Source organism: Phascolarctos cinereus, unplaced genomic scaffold (genome assembly GCF_003287225.1).
Source record: "Phascolarctos cinereus isolate Bilbo 61053 unplaced genomic scaffold, phaCin_HiC Scaffold_5;HRSCAF=322, whole genome shotgun sequence".
Taxonomy (NCBI): domain Eukaryota; kingdom Metazoa; phylum Chordata; class Mammalia; order Diprotodontia; family Phascolarctidae; genus Phascolarctos; species Phascolarctos cinereus.
The window spans coordinates 215066510-215087772 of record NW_027555958.1 but is presented as its reverse complement, the minus strand read 5'-3'; the positions used below and the strand labels follow the sequence as shown (position 1 = coordinate 215087772).

Below are 21263 nucleotides of genomic sequence, written 5' to 3'. Positions count from 1 at the left end.
TCCTAGGCCTGGGACTGATTCATATTTTTCTTGGAGGCTTTGGATGTAGGAGCTTTGACTTTGTTGTCTTCTTCTGGTTGTATGTTTTGATCTTCTTTGTCACCAAAGAAATATTGTATGGTATGACTTTTTGTGCCTTTGTTTGCTCATGAACTCAGCCAATTATTTGAGTTATAAACTCTTTGGTAAGGTAGTGTTCTGGTTCTAGTGTGAAGAACGTACTGTCCCAAGCTTTGGGGGTTTTGTGCAGCTGTTTTCAGAGATACTTCTAGAGACCTGTAAATTTTCAGTTCTTTCAAGGTGGTATGATCAAGGGTGAGGCATTTACTCCTGGCCTGTGCTCTAGTCTATGGGTGACAATAAGCAGTCTTTTCTGCCTTGAAACTGTGAGGTGGATTTCCTCTCCACCAAGCTCCACCATGCCATCATTCCTCCTTGCCCCAGGACTGCCACCCAGAACTGTGATGTAGATCCAAGCACAGGCAAAGCAAGAGAATCCTGAACCAGAGAAGAGATTCTTGCAGTCCCTCTCTGATCAGCCACTCAATTTTCCCTCAATCGGTGGGCCAGAAACTCAGAAAGCAGCCGCCATCCAGGGCTGAATATGGGTACTGGGGGTGGGACCAAGCTTTTCTCTCACCGCAGTCACAGACTTTTCCTACTGACCTTCTAAGTTTTCTTTGGTGTTCCTGGGTTGAGAAATCTGGAAACTGCCACAGCTGCCCGTGATTCAGTCCTCTGAGGGCTGCTCCAGGTTTGCTGAGACCTATTTGGCCTGAGCGCCTGTGCCAAACTGTATTCCTCCCCCGAGCTGTCATGATATACCTTTCTGATCAAACATCCAGGTTGTCTTGGGCTAAAAATGTGTTTCACTCTGTCTTTTTGTGGATTCTGCTGCTCTAGAATTTGTTTAGAGCCATTTTTAGCAAGTATTTGGAGGGGTTTAGAGGGGAGATCAAGCAAGTCACTGCTCTTACTCTGCCATCTTGGCTCTGACCCTTGACAAATTAAATCTTGACATAAGGAAAAACTTTCTAACAATTAGTGTTATCCAAAAGAGGAATAGATTGCCCTGGGAGGTTATCAACCTCTCTGAAAGCCTTTAAACGAAATGCTTTGGACACATTATTTCATTAGAGGATAATTGTTCATCTAGGGATAGGACTAGATCACTTGTTACTCTAAGATTCTGCTCATCTGATTTCCAAAGCATATTCAATTATAAACTGTTAGCAGACAAAATCAAGCTCTGTCAGATTTACTATGTGCAGCAAAACGTAACAGAATTTCTATAGCAAATAGTTCTCAGTGGTAATGATATTGACTTTTACATTCTTGTTTCCTTCCAGGAAACTGAAATAATGAAAGAAATCATCCAGAATGGGCCAGTACAAGGTTGGTGATGAAAACAAAGAATAACATGACTTATTTATTTCTTGTATGTAAGAGCATGTTTATCATGTTAAGATCTTTATAGGAGAAAAGATCTTCACTTTTAAATGTGCAGTCGGGTTCTACAGGTCTAAAAATAATGTTTGTATGAAATGTATTCAGTACCGTAACTAAGATTTTGTGTATTTGAAAAAGTTTATCAACTATTATTATGTTTGTAAGGTTGTAGCCTCTGTTATAGGCTGGCTCCTCAATTTTCTTCTCTGGAGTTCCTATGGCATTTGAGATTTTAATTTGACTCCTAACAAAGAAATCTTTCTTTAGTTCTGCTGTTTTCCATTTTAAGGTCTCTGTCCCTTGATAGATACCATCTTCCATTCTGAGCCTTCCCTCAATTTCCATTTTTTGGCAAATTTATTCACCAGAGATATTGAACACAGAATATTCATTATAAAACACAGCTCATTGGCAGTAAGAATTGCTTAATTCTTTGTACTTGTGTCCACAGGGCCTAGGGTAGTGCCTGGGAAATAAAAGACACTTAATGAATACTTATTGTTTGATTGATTGATTAACACTTATTCTATCCACCTCCCTACTATCAATTTTTTGAATCATCCACCACCTCCTCAGAAGAATGATTTACTAGAATCCAAGTTCATCATTAGAAAAGATAATTTAATGGTAAAATAAATAATACCAATTTTTACCACTATATTTGACATCAGAGTAAAGAAGAAAGAGATAGATAAACCAGCAGGCATCAGATATTTTGAATGACAAATATAGCTTGGAGAATTAAATCCTTATTATGGCTGTAAAAAGGCTCTAGACAGATGAAAACTCTCTTTTCCAGCTAACCTAGCAATTTTTGGCAAATTTAACTAAATGAACGTAGAGTATAAAGGACCCTTCCTTCCCTTTGACTCATGCCATCTGCTATAGTGACTTTCCAAATAAATTTTCTCCTTGACTTCCAGAAGAAAATGAAATTGAGTTAAGCTTATCATTAAAGGTGAAAAAGTATATTCAGTTTTGAATATGATTAGAATAATAGAAGCCACAATATGCTAAACTGAATTGATGATTAAGTTAAAAAAAACTTAATGGGGAAAGCTTAGTCATTAAAAAAAAAATCTTTAAAAAAATCTTGGTGTGGACCCTAGATCAGCATAATCCATTGGAGCTCAGACTCCTGAGCTCAAGAAATCCACCATATGCATGTGTTATACTAGAATAAATGAAGAATGTATGTATGTATATGTGCATTCAATATGCACATATACATACATATATATTAATAAAGGAACAGAAATGTTTCAAGATTCAAATTCAGATTGGTGGATTCTGATGAACCATTATACCACATAATTGACCATTTTCTATCAATCAATCAATAAATTAACTAGCACTTGTATAGGTAGGTAATATATTAGGCTCTGGAAATGTAAATACAAGTGTCCTCCAGGAGTGCACATTTTAGTGAGAGAGAGCTCATGTATAAATACACTCATATAAATTTATAAATAGAATATAAATTAAAAATATAAAATATAATACTGAACCTAAGCAGATGGGGTAATTAGGAGAAAACAAACAAACAAACAAACAGATGAACTCCTGTAGGAGGTTGTGTTTGAAAATAACTTTTAAGCAAGTTAACCACCGTGACAGGCAGAGGTGAAGAGGAAGTACATTGTAGGCATAAATATCTAGCAGGTAGTTAGAGATGTCTAGAGTGCAAAGGGAACAGATTGAGGCTGCATAGATATGATAATTAAATACAAGAGACCTGGTAATTCACAGAGAGAATATGTGGAGAGGGAAGAGAAAGGTGACAGGAGCAGAGCCTTGGGGGCACAACCATAATTAGCATAATTTTGATTATGAGTCAGCAAGGCATACTGAGAAAGAATAGTAAGACACATGGGGAAGAATAAAGAGAGAGAAATGACTAGAATACTCTGAGAGGAAAGTGTCTCAAGTAGAGCATGATCAATAGGGACCAAGGTTGTAGAGAGATCATGAAGGATGAGGATCGAGAAAAATCCCTGGGATCTGACAGCATGTAAGTACACACACACACACACACACACACACACACACACACACACACACACACACACATTTGTGTCTAATGGTAGCTATCCTTAGGGATGGGGGGGAGGAAAAAAAAAGAAATTTACGTGATAGCTTTATTGCATATTTAAAAGGAATAATAAGCTATACATAAAAGATTTGCAGTTTCATGTACAATCATTTTTTATCATACTATGTCATGGAAATGCTTATTTTATTCCATAAACTAAAAAAAAATAAGTGAAAAATTAAAAAAGAAAGAAGTAATTTGCAACTTTGGAGAAAGAAATTTCAGCAAAAGATTGAGGAGTTTGAGGAATCAGTTAGCCTAAACCACTGTTCTAGGGGTGAGAGCTATGCTCAATGGTAGGATTTAGTTAAAGTTTTAAAAGGAGAGGGCAGGACTCCATATTTTCTTATTATTAGAGGCTAGGGACTAGACTTGTGGGTTTCTTGGTACAGAGAAGTTTCCAGTGGCAACTCAATCTACCAATGTAGAGTTACAACTCTGCAACATCTAGTCTCAGAGAATTGCTTGGGACACTAACAGGTCAAGTGACTTGTCCAGGGTTACACAGGCAGTGCATCAGAGACAGGCTTTGATTCTAGGTCCTCTTGACTTCAAGGCTGAGTCTCTCCCTATGTTATGCTGCTTCTTTCTAACATTGTATGTTTTAAATAGTCAGTTCCATGCAGATTGTAATCACTGAATGTTTAGATTCAGTTTTGTTCAGAATATTTCACAAAATCCTTTGGAATTACATATAAATTAGAAAAAATAGTTGGAAAAAAGGTAAGCTGAAATTCTTCGTGCAATGAAGGGTTTTTTTGTTTTGAATATGCGACTTTATAGATTCATTTTACAAGTGAGAAAATTAGCTCAGAGATGTTGACTGACTTGCCTAAGGTCATATAGTTTAAGGTCATACAGTAGTAAAATTTTGACTTTGCCCCAGATCCCCTGGTCCCATGTGTTTTTCACTTGCCACCTTGGACCAGGTCAGAAAACTTTACAGAGACCTTTGGATTTAATTCATGTCCAAAATTGTCTTTGAAGAAATCTTTGTCTATGTCTTTACAAAAGACCTCTTTCTACTTGGTATAGGAAATTGGAGGTGGGGGACTCCTTTAAATTAGTTGTACTGGTATGCCACTTACATTTCTCTAGGAGAAGGATTTCTTAACCATTTTTTTTTTCTGGCATGGCCTTTTGCTGTTAGGGCAAGCTTATGGACCCCTTCTCAAAATAATGTTTTAATTACTTAAAATAAAATTTATAAGATTGCAAAAGGAAACCAATTATATCAAAATAAACATAAAAAACTTAAAAACAACAATAAATTCAAGGTCCTCCTTTGAACCCTGCTCTAGGTGATGGTTCTTTAGACAAATAGGAGAACATGTACCATTCATGATGTTTACAAAAGGAGGTGAGTCATAAGTGCTGAAGGACTGACTATTTCCATAGAACAGAAAAGCTTTTGGCAATATCTGAGCATTTTTATAAATGGATAAAGTGCTGGTTGACTCATTCTGCTGGAGATGCAATCTGATTGTCTGCTTGTTATTGCTTGGGCCAATGTATAGCCAATTTTCCCCCTTCAGTGGAACAGGAGGATATGAAAAGCAAGATAATTCTGAATAAATAATATGACATGCATTCTTCTACATTCTTCAGTACTTCCAAGCATTACCTTCTTTCATATTCTACAGAATTTAAAAGAGGTAGAGGTAATATGAAGAATACAAAAGCAAAATCCTTAAGGCACTACAGTATTGTAAATTCTTACAATCTTATGCATATGTGGGTAATGGAAGGTAAAGGAGAATTGTCTTCCTTTAAAACTATGTGAGTGTTATCAGAAAAAAAAAGTATGGAAGAGAGGCATATCTAAAATGGAATGCTTCTGACATTGCTGCACTGAAACCATTTCGGGAATGATTATATAACCAGCACCATTTTCCCCTTTGCTCTTTCTTTCAAATCTAGATTGATCTAGGCTGTCATATGGAAGAAAGATTAGCCTTGTTCTGCTTGGCCCCCAGAGGGCAGAACTGGGGCAATGTGTGGACATTATAGAGAGGTAGCTCTTGGCTCAACATAAGGAAAAGTTTCCTGGTAAATAACACTATTTGAAAGTGGAGTGTTCTGCCTAGGGAGGTAGTGAGTTCCTTGTTATTAGTGGTCCTCAGGCAGAGGCTGGATCACCAATTGTTGGCATATTATAGAGGGGACACTTCTACTCTAAGGTATAGTTTCTAATGTGGATTCCAATATATGAGCTCTGAGGTCCCTTCCAAATCTCAAATTCTTTGGTTCCATGTTGCTAAATTAGGACTATAGAGTAATAGTTTTAGAGCTGGAAAAATAGCCATAGAGATCAAAACCAAGGCCTGGAGAATTAGAATGTCTTCCCCAAGGTTAGGTAGGTAGTAATTGAAAGAGCTAGGAGTTTTAACATGAGCCTTCTTACTTCAAATTGAGTGTTCTTCCTTTTTTATTTTGTTTTTAATTTAGTGACTAAAACAAGCATTTCTGTAACATAGTACAATAAAAAGATGATTGTACATAAAACTGCAAATCTACTATGCACAACTTGTTATTACATTCAAATATGCAACAAAATTATTATGTTAAGTTTCTTTTTTTTATTCCTTCTTTTTCAGTGTTCTTTGTATCATACCACATTTCCCATCCTAAAGTTGATTTAATTATTGTGGTATAAGGCCTTACAGGGCGGCTAGGTGGAGCAGTGGATAGAACACTGGGCTTGGAATTAGGAAGACGTCTTTCTGACTTCAAATCTGGCCTCAGATTACTAGCTCTGTGACCCTGGGCAAGTCACTTAACCCTGTTTGCCTAAGTTCGTCATTTGTAAAATAAGCTAGAAAAGGAAATGAGAAATTGCTCCAGTATCTTCACCAAGAAAATCCCAAATGAGGTCATGAAGAATTGGACATGATTGAAAAGCAAATGAACAGTATCAAGGCCTTATATAGTGACTTAAAAAATGCAATCTGGCTTATAAAAGTAATAACTAAAATTTATATAGAGACATAATGTTTCCAAAGTGGTTATGCACACACTCCCCCAAACACCCCCACACCCCGCCCCCGCACACACACACACATGTATCATCTCACTGGATTCTTTTTTTTTTAATTTTTGGCCAGGCAATCAGGGTTAAGTGACTTGCCCAGGGTCACACAGCTAGTAAGTGTCAAGTGTCTGAAGCTAGATTTGAACTCAGGTCTTCCTGACTCCAAGGCCAGAGCTCTATCCACTTCACCACCTAGCTGCCCCCTCACTGGATTTTTAAAACAACCCTTGGATGTAGGTGCTATTATTATCCTCATTTCACAGAGGAGGAAACTGAAATAGGTTAAGAGACTTGTCCATGATCTCATAGCTAGTAAGTGTTTGTGGCAAGATTCAGACTCAAGTTTTTCAGACTCAAAAATCTAGCTATCTGTCCACTAGGCCGAGTGTTGTGTTTGCACTCAGTAGACTTGTGTTGAATTGCTGCCCTTGACATTTTAACTCTTCAGTACTTCCAAGATCACCTTCTTTCACATTCTATAGAATTTAAAAGGAGTAGAGGTAATGGGAGAGAGACAGAAGCAAAATTCTTTAGGTACTACGGTATTGTAAATTCTTATTTATTAAATCCATACTTACCTCCAAGGGTTGTTGTAAGGATCCCGTAATAACAGTACCTACCTCAAAGGGTTGTTGTAAAGATCCAGTGAGATCATACATGTGCAGGTATTTTTATGTGTGTGTGTGTGTGTGTGTGTGTGTGTGTGTGTGTGTGTATGAAATCACTTTGAAAACCTTTTAGCCCTATATAAATATTAGGTGATATTTTTATACACCAACTGCATTTTATGCACCACACTCCACACTTGGGCAAATTACTTCACATCACTGGGGTCCATTTTACTTTTGGGGGATAACACTGCTTATAATACCTACTTCACTGGGTTTTTATTGGAGAAGTACTTTGAAAATTTCTAAGCACTATTTACGTGTGAGCTTTTACTATCAGTGGCTTGCTTATAGGAAGATCTCAATAAATATTTATTATGCGAATGAATGAAATGAATTTCAAACTTATGGTCCAACAATTTACATAGTTTCTATTTCCTTTGCCTGTACTCCTACAAAATTTTAAAGGAATGTCAACTTTTGTAAGATTGCATTGCCCCAACCCCTCAGTGAAACATTCTATAAAATCAGAAAGAAATAATCAAGACCCCATTTTTATACATTATAAATGCTTTTTTTTTTAAAGGTCATGCTGTTGGCTTCTTTCCCAAGTATTTGAAGAATAAAAATCTTGGCATCATGTCCCTATTCCAAGGCACAGCTTTTTGTTCAGACTTGCCAAAGAAAGATTTATATTTATTGGAGGATTAAGAACAATGACTTTAAGCCTCTTTTGTGAGGCTCACCCTTCACTGTAGGCTTAATTGGAGCTTTTATAGGCTTGTGGTGGAGAACAGGGTTAACAGAGAAAAAGTAATCACTTGCTCAATGTGGAAGGACTTGGTTGCTCGTGGTTCAATTTCTAGTAATATTGTATTTTCTTTGATCTAGACTAGTTGGATTTTAATAAGCATAATATAGATTTAAGTAATATTTCAATATTCCAATGACATTGTTATAAGAGAATAAGAAAAATCACAACCAATCAAATTAAAAAGAGAAAATTGAGTTCAATTGTGTAGTCCTTTTAAAGTTGAAATCCCAGGGAAAGAACTCAGAGATTTGCCTGGGAAAAGACCACAATGTTTTCTTCATAGATTTTCATTGTCAATTATGTTGTCAACTTTTCTTTTAGCAATAATGCAAGTCCATGAAGATTTCTTCCATTACAAAACAGGAATATATAGGCATGTCAACAGCATAAAGGATGAATCAGAAAAATACAGAAATCTACGCACACATGCAGTCAAACTCACTGGGTGAGTCAAATTGGTACAGATATTCTATCAATGCTTCTGAAAAATCAATTCATGGCATTGTTGCATACCCATGGGGAACTGAACCTGTAAGTGAAGATTATAAATGATAGATCTTAGATATGGAAGGAATCTTAGAGACCACTTAGTCTAGCCCCCCCCCCATGATAGAAATTGAGGTCCAGAGAGGTTGTGGTTTGCCCGAGGTCACAGAGATAGTAAAGCACCAGAGGCATGTTTTGAATTTAGGTCTTTTGACTCCATAGCCGGTAGTCTGTTCTACCACACCACAGAATATACCTTTGTATAAGAGGGTAACATTGCTCCAAAAGAGTCCATAATGCTTTGACACTTAAATGAATAATAGCATTTAATAGTTTGGTGTGCTAGAAGTGGTCAAGGAGTCAGAAGACAAGTATTCAACTTTGACTGGTATGTACAAACTTGGCCAAGTCCTTTTCCAACCACAGATTCCTCATCCATAAAATGGGCTTTCAATTTACTTCAACAAACATTTCTTCAGTACTGATTTGTGGCAGACTATTAGTGTAGAGGACCCTGCTTTCAAGAAGGCTGCATTCTACCTCCTTCACAGGATTGTTATGAGGATCCAATAGGATATTTAAGACATTATAAACTTAAAGTGCTAGATAACTCTGTAGGCTAGTGTTACTATTTCCACAACAAATTAATCAATAAACATTTATTAAGCAACTACTATGTTCCAGGTACTTTGCAATTGCACAAACATCAATGTCTTCCTTTTATTCACTTTTTCCATCTAGTTTCATTATATATCACTCCCCTTCCCACCCAAATTAGTCTTTTTTTTTCTGTTGCTCACCGAGAATTCCTTTGCAGTGGCTTGGCTTTTGCATTGTCTATTTTCTGGGTCACTATTGAAATCTCTTCTCATTTCTACCATAGGGAAACCTTCATTTCCTTCCAGATTCAGGTCAAATGCTGCTTTCTACATTAAACCGCTTTGTATACCTTTCAAATCTACTGACTTTGTTATTGATATTGTTGATTTGTGTCTAATTCTTTGTGATGCCATGGACCACACATAGCACACCAATACTACACAGGGAGTTTTCTTGGCAAAGATACTGGAATGGTTTGCCATTTTCTTCTTTCTTGAATTAAGGCAAACAGAGGTTGCCAAATAGAGGGTAAGTGACTTGCCCAGAGTCACACCATTAGCATCAGAGGCCAGATTTGAACTCAGGTCTTACTGACTCCAGGCCCAGCGCTCTAGCCACTAAGCAACGTAGCTATACTTATTCTGTGTATACATATAAACATGTATATGTATATACATACAGACATCATATATTTGTGTATGTATGTGTGTATACACACACACTCACCTATACAGGTTGTTTTCCCAGTAAGGCTAAGCTCCTTGAAGACTGAAACTGTTTCATTTTTGTCTTCGTATCTCCAGTCTCTAGCACAGTGCCTGACACTTAGTAGATAGGCATTTAAAGAAAACTTGTTAATTGATTAGTTATTTTATAAAGGTCAGTATATGATGGGAAGGATGGACATTGCCCACTCCTTAATTTCCTTCATTTTAAAATCCGTCCTGAACATAAAGACAATTTGTTGCATATATGTTTAATGTTAGGCCTGTATGAGTGAGGGAAGAATAAGAAATAGGCATGGAGAGCGGTGTGGGGATACAAGTGCTTTTTTCAGTGCTACCGTAAGTACAAAGTATAAAGAAGATTGAGGAATGTGGGGAAACTGAGTGCTAAATATGTCTCAAAATTTATTAATGCTCATTGGCTCAACATAATATTGTAGCTGTATGAAGAAACGTTTTTGTTTAATGTATGTTCAAACAAAAACAAAGGGGAAAAAAAACCCAAAAACATTTGTAGCACCCCTTGGGGTTGCCAAGGAGATAGACATTGGAGATGGATATTTGTTGGTCAAGGGATAAATCCATCAACATTCCCTTGCTTAACACTCAGGTAGTTTGTCCTAACTCTGGACTGATGGGATAGACTTTGAAAGATAAAGTGATAGACAACCTAACCTTTCCCATACTGAGAGAGAGTATGGGAAGCTGAAGGTAGGAACCACCAAGGATAGGTGTTTTAGCTTGGGCGTTTGTGTGACAGCATGAAAGCAGGTTCATAGGCACACAAAAGTAGTAAAGTGTCCTAGGAAATTGTGAAGAGACAATGTCATATGATTGAGGCGATATGATCAAATCATGCATAAGATTCATAGAACAAATAGTTGCTGAATTTGCTAGAATGATTTGGACAGAAGAGGTAAAATCTCACCACCTCCTCCACTTTTTCCCTCCTATTTTCTTAGAAGCGGTATGCTTGAATCTTCATTCTTTAAGGGTTTGTTTGGTTTTCTGTTTACCATGTCATTAAATATGATACACAGTTGAGTATAATGACAAAAGCCTAAGTGAGTCTTTGCACAAATGTGACAGAAGCAGTGGGGGAGAAGAGTACCCAGAAGAAAAAACTCGACAATTGAAGCATATATTTCATCAGAAATTTTTTTGCTTGGGGAGGGGAAGCGTCTTGAGTTGTGAAAAGAATATTATTGATTTATATTTTTCTAACTTCCCAAAGCAGAGAAAGATTGATATGTAGACCTTGAAATTCCAAGGCAAATGAGACAGCAGCTTTGTCTGGGAGTGACTCTGCTTTAGCTTGGAGTGATTTGGGATACGGGGCCTTTGCTATTTCCTGTTCCCATTGTCTTCCCATATCTAGTTGGAAAAGAAATGTACTCTTTCAAAGGGCAGGACTCAAGGGAGTGATTGGAAAGGAATAACACCATCCTCCAAAGACAGAGTCAATGAGAGTAGCATTTTCCTTGGTAATGTTGGTCACCAGCCTCAGATAGCGTCATATCATCACACTAATTCTAGACATGCAGCAGCTATACAGCAGCAAGAAAACTGGTTCCACAGAATCGAGGGTCAAATAGCCTTTTTGATTATTGTAGCTTAATCAGTCTCTATTCAAGAAAGATAGTGTTATCTAGTCTAGAGGATTGTGGTCCCTCCCTATCCCACCCTGTGTCCTGTCTAAAGTATTTCTTGCAAGGTACTTGGCAAGGTTTCTTGAAGCCAAATAAAATTGGATTCTGTGAAGCCACATTTAGTATACTTCTTCCTTTCATTCAGCTTTCACTTTGGAGTGAGCAAGTAATCAGGGGAGAGGAGGTATTTTGAATTTGTCCTCATTGATCTTCATTTCTTACATCAACATTCTCACTGTCACAAGTTCTATGACATTCTGCTATTTCTTTCTGTGTGGAATCAGTGCACAATAATCTTTTCTACCCTATCACCATAATATAAGTCTAGGATTAACTTTGCTATGTCTACCTTATCTTTCTATTCTCAGTGAGGAGATAGATACTAGAAAGACAGATAAATGGATGATATATATGTAGATACATAGACAGACAGATAGATACATAGAGCATATACTTATATATGCTAAGCACTAGGCATACAAATAAAAGCAAGCAAAACAGCTTCTGTCCTCAAGGAGCTCATGTTTTAATTATCTGGAATTGAATAAGATAAAGGCAAAGCTGTCCTATCAAAGTCTAGAGTAGTTCCAGGGGGTGGAGTCCAATTTTTCAATGGCATCAGGGAAGTGAAAGAGATGGTCTGAGTGGAGATGAATGAAGGTGGCACTTCTTCCTCCATCACCTTTTCTTCTGCAGCTTAAATAGTTTGTCCCCTAAAACATTCTAGAGGTTTCCTAACTTCCTTACCCTCCAAACCTGGATACAAAATTCCTTCACCAGGAAAAATGATGTATCTTCATTTATTTTGCTTTCTTGTTTTCGCTCTAACTCTTTATTTTTATTTATTTCTTCCTCAGAATATTCTAGGGTTAATTTCACTCCTCTCCATCAATTTCATTTACATATAGATCTTTCCCACTGCCAGGTGATTAATTTTACTCTCTTCTACCATACAGAGAACACTTAGAATGTCACCTTACCCATGGAACCTACATTAATGAACTGAAAGTGAGAAGTTAATTTTATTAGAGCCACCTGTTTTTCTACAACCTGTTTTAAACAAGATGTGATTTCATATATGTATGTATGTGTGTATATGTGTATGTGTATGTATATATTATATATATGTATATACACATAAATTAGCACACGCATATGTATATGTGTGTGTATTCGCATATATATCTCTCTGTGTAACTATCTCTACTTGTTTTCAACTTACATAATTGCCTGGGAGCGTGGAAAGTTTAAGTGATTTGTCCAAGATCATACAGTAACTATGTATCAGAGGTAAGCCTTGAATCCAGGTTTTCTTTGAGGTTGACTCCCTAACCATTGTCTATCATATTGTATTTTTTACTTCCAAATAAAAGGCATGTGTGAAGCCTTGGATGAAATGCCAATATTTTGATATTTAATTAGTCTAGACAACTTTATTTAATTTATATTTTGGCTCATATAGCAAGAGATTTTTTTTTTCACCTTGTGAGCTCCTAGGAGAGTGGAACCTTTTTAAACTTAGTATATCCAAGTGGCATTTAATGAGGCCGATTCTTCCAGTGGGTAAACTACTCCCTGTGAGTGAATTGGATTCTTTTAGAATTATTTCAGACCACTTGGGTACTGTTCAGTTCACTGAAGTATTAGAGTTCAGTGGTAGAGTTTAATTTATTTCTTCTTTAGTAACTGCTAATTTTCTAATTACGACGCTTAGGAAAATGATGCTTCATTGAATTAAAAAAGTATTCCAAGGGCTCAAGTAAGTCAATGTACCTTGCCAGAGTGCTTAACTTTCTCCCATGGAGTAGCTTTTAAACCTGTCACAATAAGTCTTATTAGCTCACGGAGAAAAGAGTTATTACACGAAACCTTCTCACTGTGGCATTCTTGTTTGGAATTATAGTCATGCACTTGGAAGGAACCTTATAGATCCTGAGACTGTGGTATTCAGGGTGCAAAGGACCATAGAGATCATCTGATCCAACACCTTCATTTTAGATATTAGGAAGCCATGAAACCCAGAGAGGTTAAGTTACTTGTTGAAGGTTGTATACAGATAGTAAGTCTATTGCAGATGTGGTCTTTTTTAGGACAAAGTGAAGTGGGATTGTCACCTATTACTTCTTACTCCTGAACACTATGGCCGTCAATGCAGTCTAATTTTGCATTAACTCTCTTGGATTCCATATCACAAGGCTGAGTCATTGTGAGTTTGAAGTGTACTAAAACTCCAAATTTCATTTTATTTTTCAGATAAATGGTCTTCTAGCTATTTCTTCCCAACCTCATACTGTGGGCTAATTTTTTTATTAAGTTCAAATCAAGACCTTTCATTTATCCTTATTAAAACTTTTGCCAGAATTAGGCTGATTCTCTAGTCTATCAAGGCCCCTTTGAAAGCTCTTACTGTTGTCCAGTGTGTCAGCTATTGTTCTCAGCATTCCATCTTCTGCAAATGTGATAAGCATACTATGTTCATCTATGTTCAAGTTATTGACAAACTTTTACAAATCACAGGGCCATGCAGAGATTATTTGGAATCATTCTACTGGAGAACTCCTTCCCAGTTGCTACAAGTCATTAATGACCACTTTTAGTGTCCAACAACCAATTCGGAATTCAATTCAGTTCAATTCATCAAGCATTTATTAAATGCCCAGTATGTTTTGGACATATTGTTAGGTATTAGAGACTGTGCTAGACATTGAATCTCTTTAATTTAGTTACCACCTACCCCAACTCTCTCCATATTTTCCTCGAGTCAACTAACATGTATTGAGTGCTGACTTAATAAAGTAGCCATTATATTTTAGCTACAACATTCCCCTGTTTAGTAAATCTAGAAAACAGACTAACCACATATGGTTATTCTGGCATGACCTGTTCTTGATAAAACCATGTTACCTCTTTCTGACTACCAATTCCTTTCCTAGCCTTCTCCTTAGCCTCTTTAAAGATACATTCTAGAACGTTTCTGGGAATTGAAGTCAAATTCACTAACTGAACTCTTCCTAATCAGTCATCACAGATCACAAGTACGAGTCCTAGGCCTCTTATTCCTACTATCATCAAGGTCTCCTCTTTTTTGTTATCCTTAGATTTCTTCAACAACCTATGCTTATGCTGAACTTTAGCACCCTGACACTATTCTTATAGAACTGTAGTTCTATAAGAACTTGTTTCCATCCTCTAACACCTGCTTTCTTCTATTTTCTGAATGTCTTTTTTTTTAACATCTACATTGTTGATGGCTTTTATATCTATTCATATCAATATATTTATATAATTATCACTTTTCTTCCTCAACAGAACAATTTCTTTTTGAGTCTGCAGAATTTCATTCTTGAGAGTTTCCTTTACCTCTGGGACTTACATCCTCTGCAGAATTTCAGTCCATAGTATCTTACTTCTCATTGTTCTGAAACTTTTGATAGCTACTCTCCCTAAGTCCTAAGCCATCTCTCAATTTATAGGAATCTGCATTGTTTACAATACTTTAGTGCCTCAGAAAATGGCAATCTAAGTATTGTGAAGTTTAACAAGTCCTTTCCTCTTGTCTTTCATCTCCTTGGTATATTTTTCCAGTGGTGATAATATTTCTGTGAGTAGTATTTTATACCTGTATTCATATACAGAAGAAAGCAATAAGCATTTATTAAACATCTACTATGTCCCAGGCACTGTGCTAAGCACTTTAAAAACATTATTTCAGTTGACCTTTTACTTATTTAGACTTAAAAGTAGGTGCTATTATTTTTTCCTTTAAGTAGTATTTTATTTTTCTCCCCAATTAGATATCAAGAAAATCTTCAGCATCCATTTTTACAAGATTTTGAGTTCTAAATTTTTCTCCTTCCTTCTTTTCCATCCCCTCTTCTGAAAATGGTAGGCAGTTTGATATAGTTTATACATATGCTATCAGGTAAAACATGTTTCCATATTCATCACAGTTGTGGAAGAAGAAACATATCAAAAATATGAGAAAGAATAAAGTAAGTGAAAAAAATATACTTTGATCTGCAATCAGAGTCTATCCATTCTTTATCTGGATATGGATAGCATTTGCCTTTGTGACTCCTTTGTACTTTTCTTGGATCATTGTGTTGTTAAAAAAAAGCTGAGTCATTCATAGCTGATTATCATTTGTTGTTGCTGATACCATGTACAGTGTTTTCCTGGTTCTGCTCATTGCATTTTGCATTAGTTCGTACAAGTCTTTCCAGGTTTTTCTGAAATGTGCCTATTAATTATTTTTTATTGTACGATAGTGTTCCATTACATTCATATACCATAACTTATTCTGCCATTCCTTAATTGATGGGCATCACTTCAATTTCCAATAATTTGCCATCATGAATAGGGTGGCTGTAAATATTTTTGCACATGTAGGTTCTTTTCCCTTTGTTATGATCTCTTTGGGATACAGACATAATGGTGATATTGTTGGAACAAATGATAATCATAGTTCCCAATTGCTCTCCAGAATGATTGGATCGGTTATGAACTTCAACAGTGCATTAGTGTTTCAATTTTTCCACATACTCTCCAACATTCATCATTTTCCTTTTTTTTTTTGTCATATTAGCCATTCTGATTGGTGTGAGGTGATATTTCAGAGTTGTTTTAATTTGCATTTCTCTCATCAAAAGTGATTTAGAACACTTCTTCATAGGCTGTAGACATCTTTGATTTCTTGATCTGAAAACTATTCATATTCTCTGACCATTTATTAATTGGGGAATGGCTTGTACTCTCACAAATTTGACTCAATTCTCTATATATTTGAGAAATGAGGCCTTTATCAGAGACATTTGCTGTAAAGATTGTTTCCCATCTTTCTGCTTTCCTTCTAATCTAGGTTGCATTAGTTTTGTTTGTACAATTTTTTTTTTCAATTTAATATGGTCAAAATTATCTATTCTACATTTTATAATGTTCTCTATCTCTTATTTGGTCACAAATTCTTCCCCTCCAGATAGATCTGAAAGGCATACTATTCTTTACTCTTCTAATTTGATTACTTTGTTGTCTATCATACCTTTTAGCAAGATGTTTCCTTCCTTATCTCTTTTAATTAGGTCTATTTTTGCTTTTACTTTGTCTGAGATTAGGATTGCTACTTCTGCTTTTTTTTATTTTACTTCAGTTGAAGCGTAATAGATTTTGTTCCAACCCCTTGCCTTTTCTCTGTGTATGTCTGTCTGCTTCAAGTATGTTTCTTGTAAACAACATACTGTACAATTCTAGTTTTTGATCCACTCTGCTATGGAAAAGTTTTATGGAAAAGTTCATCCCATTCACATTCACAGTAGTTTATGATTACTACTTGTGTATTTCCCTCCATCCTATTCTTCCTCCTGTTTGTCTTCTTTTTCCTTTCACCTTGTCCCTCCTCACCAGTGTTTTGTTTATATCTAGCACTTCCCTTTTATTGCCCTTTGTTCTGTCAGTCCCCCACCCCCTCCCTTTACTTAATCTCCTCTCTTCCTGCTTCCCTGTTGGATAAGACAGAATTCTATATTCAACTGATTGTGTATATTATTCCCTCTTTGAGCCAATACACATGAGAACAAGGCTCCAGCAATGCCAATTGCCACCTCTCCCCTCCCACACTTCCATCTTCTCCTCCAATGTAGTAGGTCTTAATCTCCTCTTCATGTGAGATAATTTATCCCATTCTACTTCTCCCTTTCTTCTGCACCCATTGTACTTCTGTTTCTCATCCCTTAATTTTTTTATATCATTCTCTCAAAATTCACCTTATGCTCATACTCTCTGTCTATGTATATTCCTTTTATCCATACCATTAGTGATACAATTTTTCAAAGTTACAAATATTATTTTCCTGTCTAGGGATGTAAACAGTTTAGCTATATTGAATTCCTTATGTTTTCTTTCTTTTTTTCTTTTCCTTTTTTTACCTGTTTATGCTTCTCTTGGGTCTTAAAATTGCAGGTCAAATTTTTGTTCAGCTCTGGTCTTCTCTTTATGAAAGCCTGAAATACTTCTGTTTTTCTGAAAAACCATTTTTTCCTTTGGAATATTATGATTAATTGTACTGGGCAAGTGATTCTTGGTTGTTGTCCTAGCTCCTTTGGCTTCCAGGATATTATGCTCTATGATCACCAATCCTTTAATGTCGAAGCTGCTAAATCCTGTGCAATCCCGATTGTTGATTCCCCAATATTTGCATTATTCCTTTCTGACACTTGTAGAATTTTTTCCTTGACCTGATAGTTCTGAAATGTGGCTGTAATGTTCCTTGGGCTTTTTGTTTTGTAATCTCTTTTCCTGAAGTGATCAGTGGGTTCTTTCAATATTTATTTTGATATGTGGTTCCAGGATATCAGGGCAGTTTTCCTTGATGATTCCTTGAAAGATGCTGTTCATGGCTTCCTTTTGATTATGGTTTTTAGGTAGTCTAATGATTTTGATATCTTCTCTCCCCAATTTATTTTCCATGTCAGTTGTTTTTCCCATGAGGTATCTTATATTTTTTTTATTCTTTTGAATTTGTTTCTTTGATTCATGATGTATCATAGAGTTATCAGCTTCCACTTGCCCAATTCTAACTTTGCTTTTTGATCACAATGATGCATATAACATGTTACTCTAAGTGCTTCAATTTCTTGACCAAGAATTCATAATCTTTTTAACAGTGCTTTGTAGTTTTTTTTATTGCTTCATTATTTTTACATGAATCACCAAAAGTGACTAGTAGCCACCCTCCTTTTCTCTGGTTTACATTTTTTACTTCCTGATGATTAATAGAAAAAAAAAATTATGCATATGCTGAAAGTCCAAGAAGGAACATTACAGGGTCATTTTCTCATATAAAATTAACATAAGATAATCTGGAATTTCCTGATGCTGACTCAGGTTTGAGAATATCATTCCAGTTTCCTCAGTGTCAGTTGTGGAAACATGTTTCTTTTGTATCAATTTTGAATTACTTTCTTTGGCATTTTTTTCTCCTTTATGTTAACTAAAAAAAAAAGACCATAATTTTTACAAATGAGGAAACTGAGATTCAAAGGGGTTAAGTAACTTGTGAAAGGTCATACAATTAGTAATTATGTGAGCTTTGGTTCAAATTCAGACCTTTTGGACTTTATAGTTTTCTTTCCAATGAAACATACTACCATCTCTCACTTAGTCAAACCCTTTCAAATTATAGATTAGAAAATTAAGAACCAAAGAGGTTGAGTATCCAAGGTCTCAAGTAAGTTTTTGGCAGCATTATGATTTGTACAAACACCTTGAAGATTGTTATTTTCTTTATATGAAATACTGAGAAATATTTTGTTGTTGAGTCATTTCTTTTCAGTCATGTTGAATTCTTCATGACCCTATCTGAGATTTTCTTGGCAAAGATACTACAGTGGTCTACTATTTTCTTCTCCAGTTCAGTTTTGCATATGAGGAACTGAGGCAAACAGGGTTGACATGCCCAGGTTCACATGCTAGTAAGTGTCTGAAACCAGATTTGAATTCAGATTCTCCTGACTCCAGGTCTGGTGCTTTATCTACTGCAGCACCTAGATGTGAAATAGAGAAAGTCCTTTTTTTTTTAGCCCACCTAAAATTATTTTAAAAAATAATGTATAACAGTCTCTAAAAGTTGGGGGAAGCCAATCATTTCATGATTTAAAAAAATTATAATTTCAATTATAGAATCAAAAAGTTATGTGTTACTCTACTCATGGTGAGAGCTGTCTTCTTTTCCCCTTTTTATATTTTAATTTTCTTTTATCCTTTCATTCATAACGACCCAGAAGCCCAAGGAAACACAAACTGAAAAGAAAAACAGATGAAAAAGCAAGAATTGAAATTACAAGGGATATTGACATGAGTAGGTCAAAATCAGTTTATTCAAAATGAATTGGTGTTGAGAAGTATAGAACATAAGTGCTCATATTCATTAGTTAGAAGTATATTCATCTCATTTAGCATTTTATTTTCCCCAGCTATATGTAATAAAAATTTAACAGTTATTTAAAGCTTTGAGTTCCAAATTCTCTCCCTTTTTCCCTTCCCATCACCTCTCATTTAGAAAGCAAGCAATTCCACATAGGTTATACATCTGTAGTCAAGCAAAACATTTTCATATTAGTCACATTGTGAAAAAAATATAGACAAAAAACCTTTAAAAAATAAAGTTAAAAAGTATGCTTCAACTGTATTGTGACATAATCAGTTCTTTCTCTAAGTATGGATAGCATTCTTCATCATAAGTCCTTCAGAGTTGTCTTGAATCATTGTATTGCTGAGAAAAGCTAAGTCATTCACAGCTGCTCATCTTATGATATTGCTATTACTTTGTACACAGTACATTTCACTTTGCATCAGTTCACGTAAGTCCTTTTACTGTGAGCATCTTTCATTTCTTATGGCACAATATTATTCCATCATAATCACATACCACAATTTGTTCAGACCTATTCCCCAATTGATGGACATCCCTTCAATTTCCAATTCTTTGACACCAAAAAAGAGCTGCTACAAATATTTTTGTATATATAAGTCCTTTTACTTTTTGTTTTTTATTTATTCTGAGATACAGACCTAGTACTGGTATTGCTAGGTCAAAAGGCAACAATTTGGGCATAGTTCCAAATTGATTTACAGAATGGTTGAATCAGCTCACAACTCTACCAATAGTGTATTAATTTTTTTCCCCACATATCCTCCAACATTGGTCATTTACCTTTTCTGTCCTATTAGCCAATCTAATAGGTATGAGGTAGTACCCCAGAATTGTTTTAATTTGCATTTCTCCAATCAATAGGAGTTAGAGCATTTTTTCATATGGCTATAAATAGCTTTGATTACTTCATCTGAAAACTGTTCATATCTTTTGATCATTTATCAATGAGGCCTTTATCAGAGAAATTTGCTTCAAAAATTTTTTCCCAGTTACTATTGCTAACTGTATTTTCCTTCTTCCCATTTCCCCATCCCTGTTTATTCTATTTCTCTCTCCTTTCTCCATGTCCTCCTCAAAAGTGTTTAGCTTTTGACTACCCTTCCCCCAATCTACCCTCCCTTCTATAAGCCTCCCCCTTTCTTTTATCCCATTCCCTCCTACTTTCCTGCAGGGTAAGATAGCTTTTTTTTTTGGCCAGGAAACAATTAGTGGTTTAATTAATTAGTTTCAGAGTGAGGAATGCTTTCTATGCTGGAGTAAAGCCACAGCATATACACGTAAATCACGAGCAGGAACGGGGTGGGAGGTGGATTACAAACAATCGTTTCCAGGGCCTGAGTAGTTTCCCATGACAAATCCATGAATGCAGGACAATACAGGTGTTCTGGAGTCCTGTGGGAAAAGTATCATTTTAAGTCTTTGGTGGCCATTACTTGGTGGGATGCAGGACAAGAGTCCTGTGGTGGGAACAGGTTCTACAATCTCACATTTGCTTAACCTAATGGAAGCACAAGAATGCAGTAATTCAGTACCAGCAACGGTGTGCGATGACTAACTTTGATAGACTTAGCCCTTCTCAGCAATGCAAGGATCGAAGACATTTCCAAAAGTCTCAAGATGGAAAATGCTATCCATGTCCAAAAAAATAACTATGGAGTTTGAATGCAGATAGAAGCATACTATTTGCTCTTTTTTTTTGTTTCCTTTTTCTTGTGATTCCTTCTATTGATTCTAATTCTTTGTAAGATAGATTGCTATACCCACTTGCATGTGTATGTTATTCCCTCTTTGAAATAATTCAGATGAGAGTAAGGTTCACTCACTCCCTTTCATCTTCCCCCTCTTACCCTCCACTGCAAAAACTTTTTCTTGCCTCTTTTAT

General features: G+C 35.9%; 1 protein-coding gene across 5 annotated transcripts in view; it reads left to right on the top strand.

The window, feature by feature from the left end:
* The window catches only part of TINAG (tubulointerstitial nephritis antigen), a 212104-nt gene that overhangs the window by 93923 nt on the left and 96918 nt on the right, over window positions 1-21263 (top strand). For all 5 annotated transcript variants that reach the window (XR_013487005.1, XM_020993922.2, XM_020993917.2 and 2 more), the window contains exons 8-9: window positions 1350-1395; window positions 8316-8439. Coding sequence is in view for 4 of the 5 variants with exons in the window: in XM_020993922.2 (XP_020849581.1) it covers window positions 1350-1395; window positions 8316-8439 (170 nt within the window). In the remaining variant the exon portion in view is untranslated. The remainder of the gene's footprint in view (window positions 1-1349; window positions 1396-8315; window positions 8440-21263) is intronic.